Source organism: Pecten maximus, chromosome 8 (genome assembly GCF_902652985.1).
Source record: "Pecten maximus chromosome 8, xPecMax1.1, whole genome shotgun sequence".
NCBI lineage: Eukaryota > Metazoa > Mollusca > Bivalvia > Pectinida > Pectinidae > Pecten > Pecten maximus.
Window position 1 is genome coordinate 7647343 of NC_047022.1, and position 24174 is coordinate 7671516.

Here is a 24174-nt window from a genome sequence, read left to right on the forward strand (position 1 = left end):
TACCAGATTACACCCAGGGTTCTGATGGATTTACAATAGAACTGCTCCCCGAGCTGGATGTAATTTATGGATAAGTTTTCAGCTATTCACAGTCTACTGTGATGGATCCAGCACCAGGGTTTTGTATACTTCATAACCATCAGGTGTGGGAGTCCAAACGGTTAAGTTAGCTGTCTCACCAAAAATAAACATGTAAACGTTCAGACTGAGCGATGGAACAGATAAAGACAGTACTATCTCTACCGCCTGTTCTGTCCATTCATCTCCCTTTATATATGTCTAACCTTCAACTCCTAATTCCAGACCATTGCCTGCTACACACCCAAGAACTTCTGCATCAATTCCATAATACATTTATTCACTGGATTTTAATCGATATTTACAGATAAACTTGTTTTACTTCCTAACTTTAAACTAAAATTTCCAAATTTAAAAAGATTAAGTGAAATTCTTCATTGATTATTAAAGTTTTTTTCCACTTAATAGCAAAACATTTTATGGGAGTAGAAAATACACCTAGACATTGCTAAAATCGGAAATGAAATAATTGCATTTGAATTTCATTGCCAATTTTCTTTAACATATGCTCCATGTCAGGGGCCTCCTGTACATTGTTCAGTGAGGTAGTCACCAACTACTACAAAGAGACCCCCGGGCCTAAAATCACCTTGGCTGTTCACTGGATGATAAAACAAGAAAAAAAAAACATCTTATTGTTTTTCCTTTTCACAACAACCTTTGAACTCAAGTCATATATGGTAAGCTCGTGATCAATTTCATAACAATTGATCCCCTCTCTAAGCTTACAATTCACAGCTTGTGTACAGTGCTTTTCACTAGAGTACAAAAATATGTAAACATTGTGTATGTTAACAGAAATTTCCTTGGAAACCAGTCGATCAACAACGGATAGCATCATTTAATATTTCCTAACACATCAATAAACATCATCTGCAGAGCCCATCGCCATGACAACCTTCCCACTGGTATGACAGAGTGGCGGGGTTGTGTTTATTCATCGTCATGACAACCAAGAGTTTACTAATTTACACCTGTGTCAGTGGGATAGACTGAGATAGAGTATATATATTTACTTAATAAGAAAAAACTCCCAGTAGATTGACTTGGTGTCAAACAAGCAAATCACCAGTATATAATACAGATGGTCCACCGGGTCTACTCAACCAAAATGTGATCTAAATGGAGCCAAAAAACTGCAATGCACATATAGGCTCTTTTAATGGAAGCCTCCATTCACTATATTATATTGTACAATATGCACCGATGCATGAACTTTCATATTTGATCTAGCTGATCAATATAACATCCCAAGATTGTATCCATCTTTATTCTATTTTTCTACACTTTCCTAATTACTTCATCATGCAAGAGATATCTTAGGAAGGCCGGCCCAATATGCATGTTATCAAGAAGATGTAAACATTATCAGAATCTACGACATGGAATTCAGTTATTCTTCATCTGAGGGTTTTTCTTCATGAATTAATTTATTGATAAAGTATAGAAAATTTTACAGTTGAAATACCGGCATTTGACTTGTTTTGGGCTAAAACCATTACAAAATTTTATTAACAGCTTCTGCACTTTGGTCGTTTGAAAATTTTTGAGTCTGAACTGAAGTTATTTTTATTGCTATTGATTACACTCGAGCTCTCAGCCCTAAAGTCTTTTTTTTTGTCTAACAAATTTACACTGTAACAGTGTGAAATATAACACTGCTAGGTGCCATCAGAAATCAACAAGCCACCACAGCAAATCTAATTTATTTTGACATCACCACCTGCAATATGCATAACTAGGCACCAAGGGAAACCTACATATGAAATTTGAGAAAGATCCATTCAGTACTTTCTCAGAAATAGCGATAACAAACTTCAATGGTCAAAATCAAAGATGGCTGCCTGTCGGCCATGTTGTTTTCCGATCGGTCCCAAAATGCAATGTGCATAACTAAGCACCAAGGGAAACCTACATATGAAATTTGAGAAAGATCCATTCAGTACTTTCTCAGAAATAGCGATAACAAACTTCAATGGTCAAAATCCAAGATGGCTGCCTATCGGCAATGTTGTTTTTCGATCGGTCCCAAAATGCAATGTGCATAACTAAGCACCAAGGGAAACCCACATATGAAATTTGAGAAAGATCCCTTCAGTACTTTCTGAGAAATAGCGATAACAAACTTCAATGGTCAAAATCCAAGATGGCTGCCTGTCGGCCATGTTGTTTTCCGATCGGTCCCAAAATGCAATATGCATAACTAGGCACCAAGGGAAACCTACATATGAAATTTGAGAAAGATCCATTCAGTACTTTCTCAGAAATAGCGATAACAAACTTCAATGGTCAAAATCCAAGATGGCTGCCTATCGGCCATGTTGTTTTCTGATCGATCCCAAAATGCAATATGCATAACTAGGCACAAAGGGAAACCCACATATGAAATTTGAGAAAGATCCATTCAGTACTTTCTCAGAAATAGCGATAACAAACTTCAATGGTCAAAATCCAAGATGGCTGCCTGTCGGCCATATTGTTTTCCGATTGGTCCCAAAATGAAATATGCATAACTAAGCACCAAGGGGAACCTACATATGAAATTTGAGAAAGATCCCTTCAGGACTTTCTCAGAAATAGCGATAACAAACTTCAATGGTCAAAATCCAAGATGGCTGCCTGTCGGCCATGTTGTTTTCCGATCAGTCCCAAAATGCAATATGCATAACTAGGCACCAAGGGGAACCTACATATGAAATTTGAGAAAGATCCCTTCAGTACTTTCTGAGGATTAGCGATAACAAGAATTGTTTACGGACGGACGGACGGACGGACGGATAAAAATCTAACCATCAAGTTAAATTATGTGTATGAAGCCAATTTGTCTTAGTAGTAGCAAGGATACTTGGTTGCAATTTAAACCAGCTATCAAGCTTAAGATCTAGAAAAGTTTCGAGAAATTTACACCTAAAATTCATTAGAAATGCACTGTAAAATTTAATCATATGTAGCTAGCTATCTAGAGTACAGTGCTATGAGAGTACTTTTTAAATATCATTTTTATCAATGCACATGAATGTTGAATATCCTGTATTACGTAATATAAGAGTACATTTAATTTATAAGACCTAGTTTTGAAAGATTACATTAAGAATTCCTGGTAATTTTTCATCTCAATTTCATATGTGGATTTTATCTCCATGGACACTTGCACATATCTTAAAATGTATATTTCCCCATTTTACTAAATTATGTAGGTATTTTAATGTCTCTACACAATGATATAACTACCGAAATCTGTTCAGCAAATGCTAGTACTGTAATCTTATTTGAAATTGGGCCAAATTTCCAGGTCATTTCAAGCGGACGCCCTATCAACGATACCTAAAAACCTTAGATCATGTTTCACAAAATACATTCCAAATATCTTACCAAAATAAGTTATTAAAAGAGTTTCCACATTTATTAAGAAAAGGTTTTCCAAGTACATCTTAAATAAAATCTTTCCTTACAACTGAAAACAAAATTTGCATCATAAATCAATTTTTATTTTTTCATCATAATTTTTTTCGACCATTATCAATTTAGGAAAGGAATTTTTGGACAACAAAACTGGATACCAACAACTGGCAATCAACTCTAATCAAATAAATTTGGATTTTTTTTTTTTAAATGTATGATCGATATAAAAAAAATATTATTTTAAACATAAAAACTTCTGAAATTAAAGCTTTTTAACATCACATAACCAAAACCCAGCCATGTGTACCGGTATATTCTTGTCTCAGATCTGGATCAGGCAGATGGAATTTGATAATCTATGTTTAAGTGGCTATAGTTTTTCATAGCTATAAATTGAAGCATATTTGAAGTTCTGTTTTCATCATTTAGAGAATTCAGCCAACTGATCCTGGCAGAAAGCCAAGTTTACCATGCAAAGGCACAACTTTCATCAATGGAATTTGATTATCTGGGATAAAACGACCCACATAACCTTAAATGAAACATGTATCCGCAATTTTATTGTTTTTGGCGTGGTTTAATTTTACGATCACTCTCAAAGTGCAGGTATAGCAAATCTCTCCATTATGTGCGAGTGTCACCAGAGGAAATCTCTACAAATAGACCATCTACTATATATCTTAAGATATATAGCTAGTCTATGCAGTATTTCAACAAACAAAGTCCCGATGGAACGTCACAGCCGATTCTCCATCAATAAACATTGCCAGTGTATAGTATTTTTATTGGCCACTTGGCATATTCCGCAAATGCTGTCTGGTCGCTGTGACGAAGGCTGTGACCTTTGAGCGAGGTCACTCAGGTCACTGTGTTGACCTTTGAAAAGTTCAAGCACCATGAGATATATCTATTAATCGGCCCGTTAATAAACCTGACTGTATCTTCATTAACTCAAAACCAAGTAATAATCCCCTGTATTAAACTTCACTGTCGATTAATCTGTGATAAATATTTTTGCTATAAGCAAGATGGTCAGATGGGAGTTACCTCCCTCAAGTTTTTTTTTTTTTTTTTTGATTACTGTTTTTATCCTTCAATAAGCTCTGGGGTCCTACACATGATGTCGGACTCGATGGTAATTACAGAGTAATAAAATAGCATTAGTTTGGCAATTCAGCTGAACCCAACTAGTGTCTGGGTTTTTGGTCCTCTTACAAGGCATGGGATTATTGTTGTTTATTTGGGTTTTTTTTTTTTTTTTGCTTATTAATATAAATCATGGGGCAATGGCAATATTTCACTTCACATACACACATATATATTAAACAACTACAATAGACAAATTTCCAATCAATACTGCCACCAAGGGCTTCAAAAATATCTATGATTTTTTTTAGCACATTCTTTAAATAAAATATCTATCAAAATGTCCTTGACTCCCCAAGATGAATCATCATCAAATCATTCCCAAGCAATAAATTGATATTCATAAGCTGTACGCCAACTCCAGGGACCTGCCCACCCAGATGTTGTGCTAATACGAAGGAATCTGGTCATACCAAGAAAAAACCTCAAAACCTATAAATCTGACAATAAACTCAGCACTAATTTTATCCTCATTCTAAAGACTACACCCCTTGGCTTCCTCACTGGCAGACCACTACTTAACGTCCGTATGTATTTTTCTTCATCTCTTTCTTTTGTTACAGGAAGACACTTTTTTCGTTTCCTGGAATGTTCCTGACCATAAACACGGATGAGTTTATCTACGATAATTAACACCCAACTAACTCCCTGTGGTGGGGGATATAGTCACTAATTACCTACAGAGATAGCAATATCTAACTCCCTCTTCTCTCCATTCCGAAAGAAACAACTGCCTCAGAGTCATTTTTAGGTGTATATGATGATCAGTAACAACAGCATTTGCCATTGGAATTTTAAAAGCATTATTTTTCCAAATATTTTCTTGTTAAAATCTTAATCATTGAATCACTCTTGGAATGTAATAGTGATGTACAGATTACTCAAGACAAAATTCTACTCACCAATAGCGGTGTTGAGGCCAGTTCCGATAGCGATTCCCTTGCATTTTCCTGCTGAGATGTTAGTTCCCTGAAGTCAAACAAAATTAACATTTAGAGCAGGATTAGCTGGACAAGTAAATATACAGTCAATTACTGTATTATTAAATACTGTACATCTGCATTTTACATTCAAAACAGTCTTAACTGAAAATGTATCACTTACGTCAAAAAAGCAAGAATCAATGAAAATCCAGATGAAAACATTACAGATACAGTCTAGGAGTAAAACACTCAAGTTTGAAGGCAAAATCTATCATTTTACATGACAAACCATTCCTCTGTATCTTCGTATATTCAATAGTTAAATTTTGTCAATACAATTTTCACTTAAAGTAGGAAAACTACAGAAAAATATTCAGTTTAACACTTGATAATGTAGCATATGTGTTTCTTATGCTGTACTTACGGAGAAAAGGATGTTTTTCTTGTCCTGGTTGACAGCACGAGGGTCGGGGATGGGATCTGTGTGTTTGATGACACTCACACTCTCTCCTGCAGAATTTAACAAAGGGGTGTTCTCAAAACATATTTAATAAAAAAAATCAACACAGGGGGGGGGGGGGGGGGGGTTCTCAAAATGTATCTTTTATTTTTTTTAACACAGGGATGATCTTAAAATATATCATCAGAATTGTTTTAACATAGAAGTGTTTTCAAGATGTTTTTCCAAAACTGTTTTTAATGCAAGGGTGTTCTCAGGACATTTCTAAAAAAATTTAATTCAGGAGTGTTCTCAAACCATACTTTCTTAATAGGGTCATGTTTGTTTGTACAATTATGTTTGGAAAAAGCATAATTTTCTTGGCTCTATTCTTGCAGTTTTGTTTTGTCTTGAGAAAGGCTATAGAGTCACTTTTAATACTGAAGTCTCTAAAGTGAAAGCAAATTTCTTTTGCATCTAACTGGTGGAGTCTGAACACATACACACCTGTCAAAATGGACTGGTCTATCCTAAGTGTTGTGGAATAAATTTGGAGGATACGAATATCAGCTGGAATTTTGTCTCCGACTGGAACAAAAACAGCAATAAAATGTTGGTTAAATTCTTCAAACTGAGCTACTATTTAATAAACACTGAAATATTCTAACATCAATATTTCCGAACATAAATAAATTGATCGCTTACCAATAACTATATGTGATATTAGTCTCAAACCAGTATACAAAGGGATCGCCTCCCAAATTCTTCAAATTGGACTCTTATTGTAGGCCTTCTCTCGAAGGGCCAGTCGACATTGAAATAATTATCAATTGAGAGCTTTAAAAGTGGCCTCACAATAAAAGTGATCTGTTGGGAAGTTCCTACAGATATGATTTTCACAACATGAAACTCCTGATTTTATATATGATTTCTTAAACCTTGTTCGAAAGTTGAATGAGAAAATATTGATTATAAATAAAACGACACAGTCCTCCTGTGACATGGAGACAGGACACCAAACATACCATCCAGTCTTCATTTACCATACTGTCACCTATACCTTACTGGATTGCGAGACGGTTTGGATACCACAAACTTTTGATCAAGAACACGATTGATTTATCCCCAACAACACGACACTGACCGGACAAGACAATTAGACAAACCAGCACTGACCAAATTAACGATTGTTTTTTCATTGTTTGACTTCGTACAACCCACCTGAGACTTCTACAATGTCTCCTGGGACCAGCAAACTGGCGCGGATTTTCTGAATTCCTCTATGACCCTTACGCACTACTTTAGCGATTTCTGGTTCATACTCTTTCAGCGCTTCAATAGCATCCTCAGCATTCTTTTCCTGCAACCCATCAATATTTACGTATTTATGTAAATGGTGTATATATATATATATGCAAAGGCCAAAACTCGCATTAAACAAAACCCAAACACATTAGCAGTCCATGACTCGATGCCATTGGCAGATAAATTATTTTATCTAGAATTTTTCATTTTTCTTTTCTTTCTTTTTTAAGATTTTTCGTTAAGTTTTGCAGCAGTGCATCAATACTAGTGACAAATTATACTTTTGAAAAACTAAAGAACCATAGTTTTTATAATGAATATAAAATTTTTTTTGATAAATTTACAGGTAAGCCTTTATGCACTCTTAAACATGAAATTGTACAGCCTGGGGATACTTACTGGTCATGATACTAATGACTGTAGTAATATAACACAAGTCACAGCTGTATATTGGGAATGGAGGTACATTTTATCGGTCAGTGACAACATTAATTAAACAGAGTCTTTATTTATAGCATTTCTGCATGATTACCGGTTGAAAACGGCAATCACACAATATCTAATTATTGAACAACACATAAATGTCACATCACAACATGAAATTTCTTAATTTGGAATAATATGTGATCAATATTCTACTATGTCAATGTTAGGAATTGAACTGAAAAATTCTTTAATGATCGGTTGAAAATTTCATCAAAACAATGCTTGAAATAGAAATGAAAAAGTAACTACATATTTCCGATGTTGACGGTACATTTTAGCTCAGTATTTCATAGAAATTCAAATACAGTAATATTTCATCAAAAGACCTTATATAATTACAAAATGTTCCTATTTAATTTCAGTTAAATTTTCACTGCAATTTAAAAATCTGACATTTTCTCCTCATTGAATTAAATGTTGCCATCAAATACAAGATTGAAAAGTCTCTATAGATTTTAACAAAAAAAAAATATTTTAAGTTTCAATTTACCAGGGTAAATATTTAACTATAAGGAACAGTTGTTGCAGTCAACAGGTCCCCAGGTATCACACAGAGGGGAGTTGTTTCCGCAACATCTGTGTACATATAACATATATATATAACCTAAAGGTCGTGCGTGTCAGGTCGTAACACATGGTGTTTGTTACCTGAGGAATTACACACCTGTAACGAGAGATTTCATAAGCCTACACCGCTAGTATCCAAAGCAACCAGCGAAATTGTATCTGATTTCATCATATAAATGTGTATCATTAAGTACATGTCTTTGCAGTTGACGCATTGGCGCCGATGTTTCACAGCTTTAGCGAGTGTTTCAATCATACAGGATTCAATCTAACCGACATATGATGGAGCCTACTCGTTCTAAAATGGCTGGCAATCGTGTATCGTGCAAGCCGATTAGATTTACCAAATGTATTCCTGCATTATATATTCATTCAATAAATGTATGTAGCAAGCTTTCTAATCATCAATAAAGTGGGAATCTACTACACAATAAACATATTATTAGTGCATTTTTCTTAACTCGGGAAATTCAAAATTATTTCCACTTTCTTGAAAAATTTTTATTGGACAACAAATTAAATGACAGTAACGTTAACGGTTCCTAATAAATTGCTTATATATGTATCTAGTCCAATGGGGATGCAGAAACACTATATGTAGCATTTGTATGTTTGTTTGATCATTGTAATGACTCTATATATCGATATCATACCAAAGTTTTATTGAGAAGGCTTATATTATAGACTTTGCCTGAGGCCCTATCTTTTTGCATTTGCAATAAAATTTGTTGAAATTGGAATTTAATTGAGAGAAAAATGTCGACTTAATCATTTAGCTTATATATATATACTGGACATTAAAATTGTATCTTTAACTATATCAGTGAGTACTATTTACAACTGTACATACAATCTTTTGGTCACTGAATTTCGCTTTTTTTCTCGCAAAATGAAAACCATTCTTAAATCTTATTTTTGAAACCATTAATCGCAAGGGAGACAATTTATACACTTACCTGCCACACTCCTACAACGGCGTTACATATTAAAATCGTCAGAATTACAAATGGCTCTACAAACGCTGTAACTTGTTCCTCACTCTCCTCAAACCAAGCTAATACCTGTAAACACAGAAAATAGGATATTGGTCAGGTTCATAAAACAACATATCAACATCATAAGAAAGTCATCTTTTTTTTTTCCATGCAACATTTAATTTTAGTACGTAAATCTAGCTCCATGGATTAAATGCACATTTTTTTTTCCATGGAGTATTATTATATTTTAGTGTGTCAGTCGAGTCTAGGTCCTCGGATTTGATGTAGAAATCCATCAATTTTTATCATAATCTATTTACAGATCATCATTCATTCATATATATATATATATATACAATACAGCTGTCCTTCAATAATTCAGACCAACACATTCTTATTTCCAGCTAAAGTAGCTAGATTGCATTTGTGAAAAGAACTGGATTACACGAGACTTTTATTAGGAATATGAAAGAGCCTATTGACCTCCTTGGCCTGATACAGCAGTAACAGCTAGATTGGAAGTGACTTATCTGCTAGGCTTAATGTCCTGCGAAAAACTTTCACCAACAAAAGTTAGTCACCGAAATTTGTTGTCATACAGTTAAATACTATTTTCTTTGTCCTTTTTTCAACGTCTTCTCCGACTTCTATTATAATCATCAATCATTCTAATAATGATTCTAATTCATTATGTTTTATTTTATTTCAGACAAATTATATTAGTTTGAACCATTCTATATAAACCATCAACCAATTGCAACATCACAATGCAAAAATGTTTTCACAAAATTGTTTGTCATCTATTTTTAAAAATCACAACTTTTAAACAGCTAATGCAATGGAATCCCAACCACATCTATCTGGATAACATTTTTCTTGAGCAGTTATATTATAACTCGAGTTGTTATCAAGTATCGGTGCATACAAACTAATATTGAAATTCCAAACTACATCAATCACACCGAGACAGCAATAATCACAAAGACACAAATTGGATTTCGAGTCTGAGAAACAACATCATTGATGGGACCTGGAAGACGATCAATCGCAAACTATATGATATTGTAAACTGGCTTTGTCAACTTGAGGCTGGCAAATTAAAACAAGACTTGCTAGGATTACAGACACAAGAAAATTTCTAATCATCTCCGATTCGCAAGTCATCTTTTTGTAGATACAATCCTACACATTCAGCCGTGGTCTTTCATCTTTCGACAGTAATTGGCTCAAGCTAAGCCTTTTTCCTTCAGCGAGTTTCTGCAGTACCATTTCCCTCAGGAAATGATCATTCTAACTATATTGATGCTCCAACCTCTACCAGTTTTACTGTTACACATCCCTTAGTGTAGGTTGTCCTGATCAACATCTGCAGATCTAGACAAAGGCTTTCATCTTAAAGTCCACACTTATAGAGGACTTTTCCATATATATCTACATGTACAGTTCACTTTACTGTAATTCACAATACCTGTTCAATGGTTTTCCTGTGTAGTTTGGGAAAATCCAACTTTTCATAAATTAGGAAAATTTAACGTTTTACAGTAAATGATGTTAAAAATGCTCATGCCAATAATTAAATAATTATTTGATGAGCAACATGTATGATGCTTCCCAATTTCATAATTCTAGCTTAATATGATGACAAACACCAATATTGACCCTTGTGTGTCTGTTTATACGTATCTTTATTATGTAATATTTGCCATTAAATTTTCTGTGTTTTTCTGGAGTTTTGAATACATTTTCAGTTTATTTTGGGAAATATAAGACTAAAATGTATTTGGAATGGGGTCGTTTATGGCGCCCAGTTATACATGCAGTAAAAACACTGCTGTTCGCTGAACAATGCTCTAACAAAATAATGCCACATCTCCTCTTTAATTACATTTAATTCTCTTGAGAGTTAAACTGTAATTGATGCAAAATATTATGTTACAATCAAACAGAATCTGTCATGAGAGGAAAGCAACAATGATCGGTGCATCCCATCCTCGTGATCATTGTACAAGAGTGCATTTTACAAGTGATCATGAGCAGGAGAGGCCATTTTGAATGGAACATGAAATATGAGACTAACCACGTGCACATGTGCCAGAAGCGTCATGATTATAAGAATAGTTATACCATGTCAAAGCAACTTCAGGTCCTAGGACTGTTGTACGGCAGCTTGTTTTAAGACAGAAATTAAACTTGAAGGTTTTCTCAAACATTAAATATCAAGCAATCTCCACTTTCCTTAATATTTTATTTGAATTTCGTTTATATAATAAATCAAAGTCGTAAACCACAAATTGGTTTCCCAAAATGCTAGCCTATCAAAATTCACACCAAAAATACATCACATGAAAACTAATCTCAGGCTTTTAAATTTTTCATTTATAACCTTCTCCAACGACATTATCTACGAAATATAACAAAACTTTTTGATTTACAAGCTAAGCCTCTCCACAAGGGAGATAATAAGGGCGGGCCTACAAAGAGTTACAATTCCAATTAAAGACGGTGAGAATACCTGTTTGTTTACACACATGGCAACTTGTATACCGCACATCTTCAACTTGTTTACAACCCTTAGTTTGTATATCAGATTTCATATCAGCTACAATTAAAATCCGCCCACGACATTCTGTATAAGGTACATGCAAGACATTATATATATTATTGTGGTCCAGTATATATTGACTATCAATTTAGTTAACAACAGAACAGTAAAATTTTCAGAGTAAACGACGAAATGCTTGAAATTATGTAATCAACAACAGAATCACCAAGTTCACATAATAAACGGCATGAATGATCAAGTTTAGGTGTAGTGAACAACAGATCTAGAATGGTCAAATTTATCTAGTAAACGACAGAATAGGCACTTTATGAATAGTAAATTAGTAAATGACAGATTTATGAAATTAAAAATGTGAGCGACAGAATCATTGCCAAAGTTTCTATATACTGCAGAAAAGCCCTCTTTGTACTTCAGAAATGCATCATTCCTCCTGTACATTTACATGTAAGTTATAGTTTTGGCTGTGCACATCTTTTTTATTCATTTTTTATTTTGTTCATTATATATAATAAATTCATCTACTAAACTTTCAATGATAAAAATTTGTGTTCAATGAATCTTGAATTTTTGCATTCGTTTCTCTCTCTGTCTAGGCAAAATCAACCAATCATTGATCAAATGATAACTAGCTAGCTAGTATCTCAATTTGGCAACCAGTAGCGAATCTTCATCAAATTATCATCATGCGTGAATTCGAATATAATATATATTTTGCTGCAGGGGTAAATATATATTACAAATAGCCTGATCATATAATTGTCACATGTGTGCAGATATCTACATAAAATCAATTTCAGGACTAAATATATGTGCATCCCAACAGTAGGAGTTGAATGATATACAACGACAAAGGTAGCAAATTAATCGTTGGTTAACCAACCCGGAGGTGCACATCATGTACAGCTGTTAAACTCTGCTTTACCGGATACAGTTTCGAATTTTATTAATGATTAAAAGATAAATATTTAATGCATGAATTACCTATACATACACTCTGAAGATTAATGTTATGGATATCTTCAGATATGATAAACATTCTAATAATGACCAATAGTGATGGAAATCGGATGATATTTTCATGATCGATTAATCGGGATAATCGGATGACCTTGTCTAATCAATTACCGATTATATATAATTATGATAAGATTTTTTAAAATCAGATTTAATCTGTAAATAAATCTCTAAAATGTGTCTTAGTTATGAAAATTATATTTAGTAAACATCATTGTTTTATTCAGGAGCAAAACAATTGATCAAAACTTCAGTCTTCTACTTTTTTTTTTTGATGTAGAATAACAATAACACTAATTATAACCAGACAGATCATTGCTTTGATCACAGGATTAGATAATACAAGTCTGTGTTTGATTGATATTTAATTAACTTGTGGAGTTCATTAATGCAACTACATAATAACTTCACTTCAAATTCAACTATTACGGTTATTGACACATGTCCTCAAGTTTCTCTGTAAATTAAAATGACATATTTTAACCACGTGTAGTGCCGACGCATTGACATCTGTCTACTCCTCATATCTTAATTTGTATACATTTTCATATATAAACTCGATGACTGCAGAATTCCTTGTTTGAAAACTTAGTCATCTTTACATTTAAACATCGACATATACACCAAAACTTGGTCAGTTTTGATTATTCAGAAAATCATACAAGATTTTTTTTTAAATATATAAATATATATCCAGAAAATCTTAATTGTGAATCATTGCTAGAAGAAATAATTGCCACAAGCCAATAACCTAGAAAATAACAAATTGCATTTTTTTTTCAAATCAATGAGCCATTTATACGCATACATTTACATCAGAATGCATTTAAGTGTTTGTGCTCAGTTTCGTAAACATTATGTAGTTTGCTGTAATGAATTAAACTAAAGCATCAATAAAATGCAGGTGAAAAATCATTCAAGGTCCAAATTGAAATGGATATGGCGGCGTATTGATTACCATGACAATGATTACCAACTCATTATAGCACTACACCAATTAAAACTCACTAGCAATACTCGGGCCTTATACTTTTGAATTACTGTTTCAATTATCACAATTTCCTAATTCCCAAAATATGCAAAATAACCTTCATCATGCGACATAAATGAATATTCATAGAACAAGACAACTGAGGATGATTTTACCCAAGCCTGAAGCTTTTTAGCTAGAAGCTATAATACTGTGCAGATATCTCATTCCGTTTATGATAGATTAACACTTTGTAGCGTGCCGCTCCCTACATATTGATTGAGACATTATCGATATTTCTTCACGGAACAGTACTAGTCTACAGTTTGAATAAAACTCTCTCTCTTCTGGATATGTCTGCTCTAGCTGCCAGAAGTCCCATTCAACATGCTGTCTTTTGCAAACTGGTTAATATCAACGCCCGTTTCTGATCACGACTTGTAGATCAATCGCCAAGAGAGACGGGGAAAGGCCTTAGATAATTTATGCAAAGCCGTTATAAGTCAATGGTGTGTCCAAGGACCATGAGAGAAAAAATGATGAATGGTAAAAACTGATATTCTGACTGGTTTTTCATGATGATTCTACAATGTGTATATACATGTCTCGGTCTCCTTTGCGTTTGACTTTGATCTATCCTAGCCATTTCAATTAAAATGTCAAGACAAATATTGACTTAGATTGATGTCACGTCATAATTTTGGCAGAGAAAACAGTCATATAAAATAAGATAGAGCTATTTTATTTCCCTCCATGTAGACAGTCAGAACGATGCTGACAATATTATTGATTTCTTTTGGCAACAGTGAGTATGTACATGTGTACTATACAGTGTTCGAAAGTAAAGGTGGTCCGATGGCCCGAGGCCACAGAAAATCTGATCGGTCTATGTAAAAATTCATTGTGTTGGACCGATTGGCTATGCAATTTTTCAGTCTTGATATTAAATTTTCCTCGTGACACATGATAACAAAATCTTTCCTTGTCTTTTGACTAATGATCCAGTAATAAATGAGCACAAATAAAAGTAAATCTTCCGAGAAAAGCGCGTCAGCAGGGTGTATTTGCTTCAAGCGTCTGAGTGATTTGACACCGAACGATGCAAGCGTTTGCATGACGCAGTTATTCAAAACAACATGGCGCACATGTTAAAGTATTATGAAGGTGCTAAACCAAATACGAAGCGAAAACATTCCTCTGCTTATTCCTCGGCGACACAGTTACATGCTAAACGAAAGGCATATGACGACAACACCAGAGAAAGGACTTTTCAACGCCACTGGCTTGTTGGAAGAGACTGGTTATGTTACGAGGTCGAGGACAACGTGATGAAATGTAGGTACTGTTGTGAAAAGAAAAATAAGCATGGTACGGGAAATTCGCTGTCCCAGATATGGGTTGATGGTACAAATAACTTTAAATTAGATAGTGTCAAGGCCCATGAGAAAGTATAAGCCATAAAGATGCCGAGAAGGCATTCTTAAACAAACGAGAGCCAAATAAGTCGGAGGGAGTCACAGCAATGAGACAGCTCAGCTTAGCTCAATTACAAAATCTGAGGAACAAGTTCAGAAATGCCCATGCGGTAGCAAAACAGGATTTTTCATTTCTTGATTATGTTGCACTTTGCCGTCTTGATAGAGCAAAAAAACTAGACAATGGGATCACATATGAGAATGACAAATCCTGCCGGATATTTGTACACAATATAGCTATGGTCGAATCAGAAAAAACTGTCAACATGTTAAATGATGCCAGCTTCTTTTCAATAAAATAAATTTTAAAAAATAAAATTTAAAAAAGAACTGATTAACAATCACAAATAAAAATCTTATTAACAATTACAATTGATTCTCATTTTTTTTATTTCATTAACAACATTGCACTTATTTCACAATAAGTTTAACGACTATCACTCTGCTACTAAAAGCATGTTGTAAAAAATGGGTCTATGGAAAAATTACTTGGGCTATGGAATTTCAGTTTTCTGTAGACCTATTGTCTATGGAGAATTCAGAGTTACTTTCAGACACTGACTATACAAAAATTCTTAAATGCCAGTCCTGCGAAATGTGTACAGTTCAACAGCTCAATCTAATTCTGCAGATTTTTTTAGCCCAGTAGTATTTTCATGAACAATGTATTATACAAACTGAATAAGAAAACAACTGTATTATGTGGGAAAGGATTATCCATGCCACCATTTGCTATGAAATAACATATTTCGTAAGAAAATCAATAACAGCAATATATACAGTACTAGTAGTTAAATACATAATATCTACAAAGACATTTAAATCTACGAAGTCATTTAATGTCTAAGGTACATGTATACTTTACAATAAATAAACCACCTACAATTCCGAACTCTTTTAACAACTTTGACCTTTAAATAACCTCCAACAAGGCCGTCTTTTTAACACCAGTAATATATCTTTATATTGGTGTAACTAAGCCTGACTACACAATGAAATAGCTATAGCTTTGTACGTACAATAACACGATTTTGATGAAATTGTATATTGCTGTATCACACACTCGTAAATATAGATGTATGACGTACAAACGCTGAACTCTGGTGTTAGGTGGATGTATTTTGATCATCGACCTGGAACGCTTTTTCAGCTCAAGTGATATTCTACTGAATATCAAAGATCACGAGTGACAGAATTGCACAATCCTGCTTGAATTTTTTAGTTGTTGGGATGTTCAATCATGACAGTTGTACACGCAGGGTAGAGTTAGGGGTCAAATTTTTTCAGACAGGTAAAAATATGGTATAATCATGATCATGATTAACATTCTGAAATGTGAATGTACCATATATAAAGAATTTGAAGCACCCTCCCTCTACCCTAGTGTAACATCAAAGATTGGGGGCCGCAAATTATACAATTACCACACAACTTTAGGCCAAATTAATCAAATCATAGTAATAGAATTATATACCATATACAGAATATACTGTATTCAAATTTCTCATTAATTCATAATATGATTTCAAGATTTAAACAAGATTTTAAAATCTTAAACATATTGAATGAGCTTGAAAAGAATCTGCAAAATATTTTTGATTGAACAAATGTTCTTTTTTTTTTTAAACAAATTTTAAATGATGGGAAATCTCTAGATATTTTATAAAATGATTTTACTGATGAGGTGAAACTGAATAGAAAAATCAATTTTCATTCAATTAATTGCTGACAAATCTTTCAATACCATTACATAACGACTGCATTATTTTATTGGACAAGTATCAGTTACATTTACACAATCAATAGTGCGAGGTCGATCAGACTTTGTTCAAACATGGTGGAGGTAAAGGTCTCTCTCTAGAACGAGCTTGAATTTAAATCTTCTCATAAATCTAGATCTTCTCCAATCGGATCAACGGAAAACGACCCCTGAACATATAATACCTGTTCTGATCTAAGATCTGCCAAATTTATCCTATCTATATGTTTGCTATGTACATTTACATGTATGTACATATATACTATCCAGTGGTTGCAATTGGAAGACACTGAAATTTACAGTCAAGCTGTATGAACAAAAGTACAGGAGTTATTGGAAACGGACAAATGCATAAAAGTTATATTCTAAACTCCTGATTGTTTTTTTCTGGTGGTAAATCATGCTACAATAGAGATGTCAGTTTTTATTGGGGTGGTGTGCAAAGAGCATGCTGGTTGCTCGGCAAGGTAGTGGTTTCGGGAGAAAGAAATGGCATGCAGAGCCTGCCGTGATCATTTCATACATAGAATGAACAATAAGGGAGGTCATGGGGTTTAAGATGCATTGGGGTGCTATTTCAGGGCACCGATGTTTTTACGGGAAAAGAAGGAAAGAACTTAGACAGGTGGTAGTGTTGAACATATTTAGTCAGAAAATAAAACTTCAATGCACCATTTCTGATAATATTAAGGCACCGTAAATGCAGACCAGATTTTCAGTCGTTCTTAATTTTATATATCTTACAGAGATAATGCTGGGTTGTGCCATGAATCCATGTTATGAGCAAATTTCGGGCTTTTCAAGACAGGATTTCAACATTTTTCCAAACAGCATAATATCCATTTCTCATGAACAATCCAAAATCATACTATCGACAGGTACAGTACCAAGTAATATACAGACTACAATATGTGATGTGCACAAGCTGTGGCCCTCAATTAATGAGCACCAGTCTGTCCTCCAAAACAATATAGCACACAAGTATTCGGTTCATGCTTTTGTTTCTCAGATCTGATAAGCATGTACAACTTCTACTAGACAATAAAGGGACAATATAAAATATAAACAAATCCTTTGAGAGCAAAACGTCATTGTCCTTCAAATTCAGAATTGCATACTCCGGATATTTAAAACACATCTACAGTGATTAAGGAACTGTTAATGTTTTACACTGGGAACAGACATGTCGTTCAGTGGCCATGGCCTGGACAAACGTTGGTCGCCAGTCCTCACACCTGAAGTCTTATAAACACATTATAGCTATCTCTGAGCCATTATGTGTATTATTTAAACCACTTAAGCTAACTTTATTCAAATTGCTTGACCATGGTCTAAAGTGGCTACCAAACATTTCTAAAGCAATATATGAAGTAATTATCCTTTATTTAAAAGCTTATTTAATTTGTACAGATTTAATTTGTAAGTAGCGCTCATACCTCATGTCTATATATTTTAACAGGTTAATTTATAAATATCGATATCTGTAGGGGGCTTTCTTAAAGACTTTATAATTAGGGCGAATATGGTTCCATAGATGCTTTCACAATTGAATCTTTTAAGGACTTTAGGATGACAATGGTTCCCATATATATATATGCTTTCACAATTGAAATTATCTACTTCCAAAATTTTGCAATTGTTCCAGTAAATTTATTTATTCTGATAATTCCCAAATGATTAATTATATACTGTATAACATTCTTCTTGAAATAAGACCAAAGACGCTGTAACATTCCCAAACTATTATACATAGCTATAGGTAAGTAAAGACCAGGCAATGCTCTATATTCCATAATCAATGCCTGGCCCCTTTTCTTTAGTCTTGATTCTTTCTATTCATGATTCTTTTCGTTCAATTTTTGCCAAGATGGACAAAATTAACATTTAGATTGTGTGTATACACGGATGTATAATGAATAAAATGCTGGAGTAATTTCCTGTACTTCGTACAAATTCTGAATTCTCTGATCTTCAAAAAGAAGGGATGTGCATCTCTGGAGAAAAACTCTAGGTCTGGGCCTTTGTTTTACAATATACTTGCCGGGGTGGTTGGTTACACTGTGCTATATAAGACGCAATCTGACATCTTCATCTGCCGGCTAATTAATACTAGCCTATATGTACTGGCTGTCTTCCATCAAACAAAAGCTGATAGCTTGCTTCTTCAGATCCCTACCAGCAGATCTGCCAGTCAAGAGACAAATTCAGCTGCAACCAGTTATCATAGATGTGTGGTAGGCTTGGTAAAATATGGAAAGGTCAATGTCTTATAGCCTGTTGTATTTATGGCAAGAACAGTTTTACGTGCATAACCGGCCAGTACACATCACACAGTAGATACATGGAAACACCAAACTTGCACATTCCACTGAAGTTTTATCAGAATTGCAAGCCAAGTAAATCCATCTGAGCTGATAGGTACATCATACAATCATTGTCTTTAGTTGAGGTGGATGTGGATATTTATTAACTCTCAGATTATTATCTCAACATTGACTAACAAGATGTGTTGTAGTTTTAATTACGGCTTTAGACTCTGCTGTTTGTCCTGATAATTATTAATTAATTATTTAGTGGAAGTCAAAGGATCTCTACGATATGATTTTAAGAAAAGTATATGTCCAGTTTGTAGGGAAAAAACTCTAAAGCTGAACATCAAGTTTAAGTGACATCACTCGATACTTTCTGAGAAATAGTGGTAACAACCTTCAATTGTCAAAATATAACACATGAAAATATTGTTCACCTGTTAGTGATGCTCAGATATAATTGATTAACTACGAACATCAACTGATCTGATAATCAATAGAATTTTTTTTATAATTGATCTTAGTATATTGTTTTTTTCCTGGATTTAAGATTAAACAAATACCATTGCCTACGTTTACGTAGAATACATAAAAACAAAATAAACTGTTCGCATGTTTCAATTATTAGTGAATCCTACTTAGATGTTGGATATATTCTAAAATCAAATTGACATAAGAATAACAACAACTGGTAATTGATGTATTTTATAGGACAGTTGAATAAACTGTCATCCGATTACATAACTGATTAACTACTTCGGAAGGCCTTTCCAATTATAACTGATGATCGATTTTGAATATGTAATTGATTTTCCCATCACTAGTGTGTTTCAACTTTAATCCCTGTTCAATGCTTAAGTTCTAAGCTCTTTGATCACTGTAATTCATATTAAGTCTGGTTGCCAACAAAACCAGCCTGCTGTTCCTCCGTTTGAACCCACTATTTCCAGGACGGGTTATTTATCAGCTATTAACAAGTATACAGGACCTCCAACCGACCATTTTGTAAAATCTACACTCATTATATTATATAATTTAGTGTATGAAAATTAAGCACAAAGTTTGATATTTAGAAATTTCTTAAATTATACAAATATTTTTGGATTAAGTGGTGGTGTTTTCTAATTTTATCTACAATGTATTCACTGGGAGTTTACAATTAAATATTGTAACATATGAGTTACCTCCCCTTACAACACTAAATTTCGGTATAATAATATATTATCCCCATTAATTGGTAACAGACCATGGCCACAGCGTTTGTAAAGAACAGACGATTTTCCTAAGTAATAAAGGAACTAGATTGTGAGGACTTAGAAAAATCACTGTATTGCAAACTAAAACCTTATAACTATGATAAATGTTTTACCAAAAACTTGTTGCATGTTGCAAGATTTTTTTTTATTGAATTTGAAAGCACAAGCAGTCTACCTCGAGATAATAATGACATGCCTGTGATATTTTCCATAGTTAAGCTTTGTGATACTTGTTAGATTCCCCAAGTTAAGAATCTTTCATTTTTTTTTTTATTTTTTCCCCCCAAATTTAAGCAGACAAGGACAACTCATGATCAGTGTTCTTTTGTAGTAGGATCTTCTAAAATTTTGAAATTAAATTCTTTATTAATACATTCATTAAGTCATAGTTAGTAGTACTCCAAGATTGAAAAGCCAGAGACCATGAGTCCCAACATCAGTGAGGCTGGTAAAATAGCTGCACATTTGTATCTCAAGTATATATATGTATATACTAGCTCTAAGATCTCAACACATAATTTTCATATTAGAAATGAAGTTACATCAAGTATTTGTGATAGATTACATACATGTATGCATACTCTAGTATAGTACAGGAGTACTGAACATCTGACCTAATTATTACTGCCTATGACCTTGTGATCAAGGTCATGATCAAAAGTAACTACACAATATTCTGAATCTCAATTGGAAAAGGTGAAAATCACCTGTGTTCAGGAGCATAGCTGAATGTTGTCGGTTAAGTGATGCATGTAATTGATGAATTTCAATCAGTTATTGTCTGTGTGAGTCATTATATATAGAGCTAGCATAAAAACAAAAATAGCCGTGGAAGGATGTATACCAGTTTGTATATACAGAGATCTACAGATAGTGAAACTGTTTAACACTGACTTTACAACATCCTGTGTCCATAAATACACATGTAGCAGGATTTTCAGAACAGGTCACATTTTTCTATGAAGGGAACTGTTATCAATACAACAAAATAAAGTATTGCATGTTCGAAATATTTCTTTTACAACCTCTTAAACATGTCAGAGAAAATGGCAGATAGGGTATACTAGTCACAAATCACTGCCTCTTTCAATTTCTATTTTTAAGAATTAGTAATCAATAGCTGAAAATTTTCTTGGCATAAGGATATTTTAAATGAAAATATAAATTCTAAACATAAAGTTACAAGGTTTTAGCTGATCTTTTAAGAGATCTCCATGAAGACATTAATGCACATTTCCAAGCTTCACAAGAAACTTGTTTCTAATATTACATATACTAGGGACAGTTCAATTTGTATAGTAGGATTGGGGCATTTTGTGACAGTTTCAGGACTTCAGAACTTTTATGTTAATTTAAACTTTATTGGTTGCTAGACAAAAACAATATTCTTTTGTTTTTTGGGACTAAATACAGGTTATCATTCTCAAACTTGCAAGAAATGCTGAGTTCCAGTACATCCCTTCAAATGAGAGGATACTTCGACTACCACCTTGAAAATGGCAGACATTTGTCTAGACTGTGGAATGTGATTTGCTATTATAAATTTATATACCATGTTAGACCAACACTTATGGAGAATGCATTGTATTCATCACAAAGACTCCTTCCTTGAAAAGGGAAATGTTTCCAGACAGATCTTGTTATCTGCAACCATGGATTATAGCTATAGCCCACCCTTGTACACACGGTACATAATCAACCGATCTCCGTCTGACTAAATCACTTCTTTCCATATATCAATTATCACAATTCACCCATCCTCCGTCTCCAGTTGCCATAAAATGTTTCTCTCGAATTTTAGGTCGGGTACAACGACTAGGCATACTGGTATACATATAATGATCACAAACTATGCACACATGTAAAACTGTGTTAATCCTTTTATCTAATTTCCATGTACACAGATGCTATTCCAGTTCCTTCCAATGGGCAGATGTTTCAAATATCCGCCAGTGATGTTAGATCTGCCCTCTATAATATTTGTATATATATATCACATGGTTTTAACAGTTTGGTACTAATCACATACAACCGGTCCACGTGTCGTGTTGACACTTCTAATTATGACATAGTTAAAAGTATACTTACAAATGAGATTATAGCTGCTAGCAAGAGAATCTTCACTAAAAGATCGTCGAATTGTTCTAGGATCAGTTCCCATAGTGGTTTACCTGGAGAAAACAATTAAGGTCCTCTGAATACAAAATAATGATCACGATAACGAAATCCTTTTCACGGGTGACATTTCACCAGAGTAAATCCACCGATAAAAATTCCACACTTTACTTACCCTCTTCCGTCGGTAGTTCTGCAAAATAAAACAGAAAAATGAATTAATAGATTATGTGATGATGTGTACAACTAAATAAGTTATGTTCATAATGATTTAACATAATCATATAAGGTTATTCAAAGTTAATTCATTTTTATTTATCGACTACTTTTATCTGATTATATCAAATATGGCGATTGTTACACGCAGCCAACGTGACCACCACGCGGAGAAGCTCGCATATTTTCACTCTTTCAAGGTGATTCAAATGTTCATATGTTAAATTCGTACTTACCATTCGGACCGTATTTCTCTGTGTTTACTTTAACTTGCTCCTCCGATAGACCGCTCGTTTCGACATTGAAGTATTCGAGTACTTCCTCTGTCGATTTTGTGTGTGCATATTCCATTGCACCGAATGTTTTGAGTATAAATTTCACGAAAAATCACCTTCACTTCATATAAAAATCCTGTGAATGGACCCTTTACCCCAAATATATCCCAAAATGAAAGATTGGTGAAAGGAACGAAAATTCAAGCCAGAAACATGCAATTTCTAGCTTGATTTTCTTCGGTGTTCGGGCAAACCACTTCACCTCGACAAACGCTCCAAAGCAGATCACCGTGTTAGGTACAGTGGACGAATCGACTTTGTAGGGGAGGTCAGACAGAGGCTGCTAAAAATAGGCTGTGCCCGCGTTGTAAAATAATGATGTATTTGAACACATTTAGAACATATTTGTATTCTTTTAACATGGGAACTAATTCGAAATGTCCTTACAGCGAGTTTTGTTCCCTACTTAAAATATTTGAGACACTGACGGGTAAACCGGAATAGGTTGACCCAAATGCTTTATTCACGGATAAACTAAATGTGTACTGTTTTGATTGGCTAGTATTCCTTGGTTGGATAATGTTACTTTGCCTACGTCATAGGGTAGCACCGTTATGTTACTATTTTAAGACCAGCACATGGCCATATAACAAATTTTATAACGGTACACATTGGTTAACAGCTGTTAACCTGGGTAGCGCAGTGGAAAGCATATGGCACTCTCATTCACTAGCAATAATTATATATCTCGTAGGTACAGTCTACGTGAACTGTTGAAAATATTTGAAGAATATATTCACCACAACAACAGCAACATTTTAAGCGATTTCCCCCACATAGTTCAAGTACACATGTAGTAATGATATCTATTCAGGTAAAATAGTCATATTACTAAGAAG

At 34.0% G+C, this 24174-nt stretch overlaps 1 protein-coding gene across 13 annotated transcripts in view; it reads right to left on the minus strand.

Moving 5' to 3' along the window:
• Positions 1 to 23569, minus strand: part of LOC117333787 (calcium-transporting ATPase sarcoplasmic/endoplasmic reticulum type-like) — a 56768-nt gene extending 33199 nt beyond the window's left edge. For all 13 annotated transcript variants that reach the window (XR_004534006.1, XR_004534007.1, XM_033893211.1 and 10 more), the window contains exons 1-8: positions 23237 to 23569; positions 22960 to 22977; positions 22758 to 22840; positions 9303 to 9407; positions 7210 to 7348; positions 6496 to 6576; positions 5974 to 6059; positions 5529 to 5595 (exon numbers count right to left, since the gene is read on the minus strand). Coding sequence is in view for 11 of the 13 variants with exons in the window: in XM_033893211.1 (XP_033749102.1) it covers positions 5529 to 5595; positions 5974 to 6059; positions 6496 to 6576; positions 7210 to 7348; positions 9303 to 9407; positions 22758 to 22840; positions 22960 to 22977; positions 23237 to 23351 (694 nt within the window). In the remaining 2 variants the exon portion in view is untranslated. The remainder of the gene's footprint in view (positions 1 to 5528; positions 5596 to 5973; positions 6060 to 6495; positions 6577 to 7209; positions 7349 to 9302; positions 9408 to 22757; positions 22841 to 22959; positions 22978 to 23236) is intronic.
• Positions 23570 to 24174: the final 605 nt, after the last annotated feature.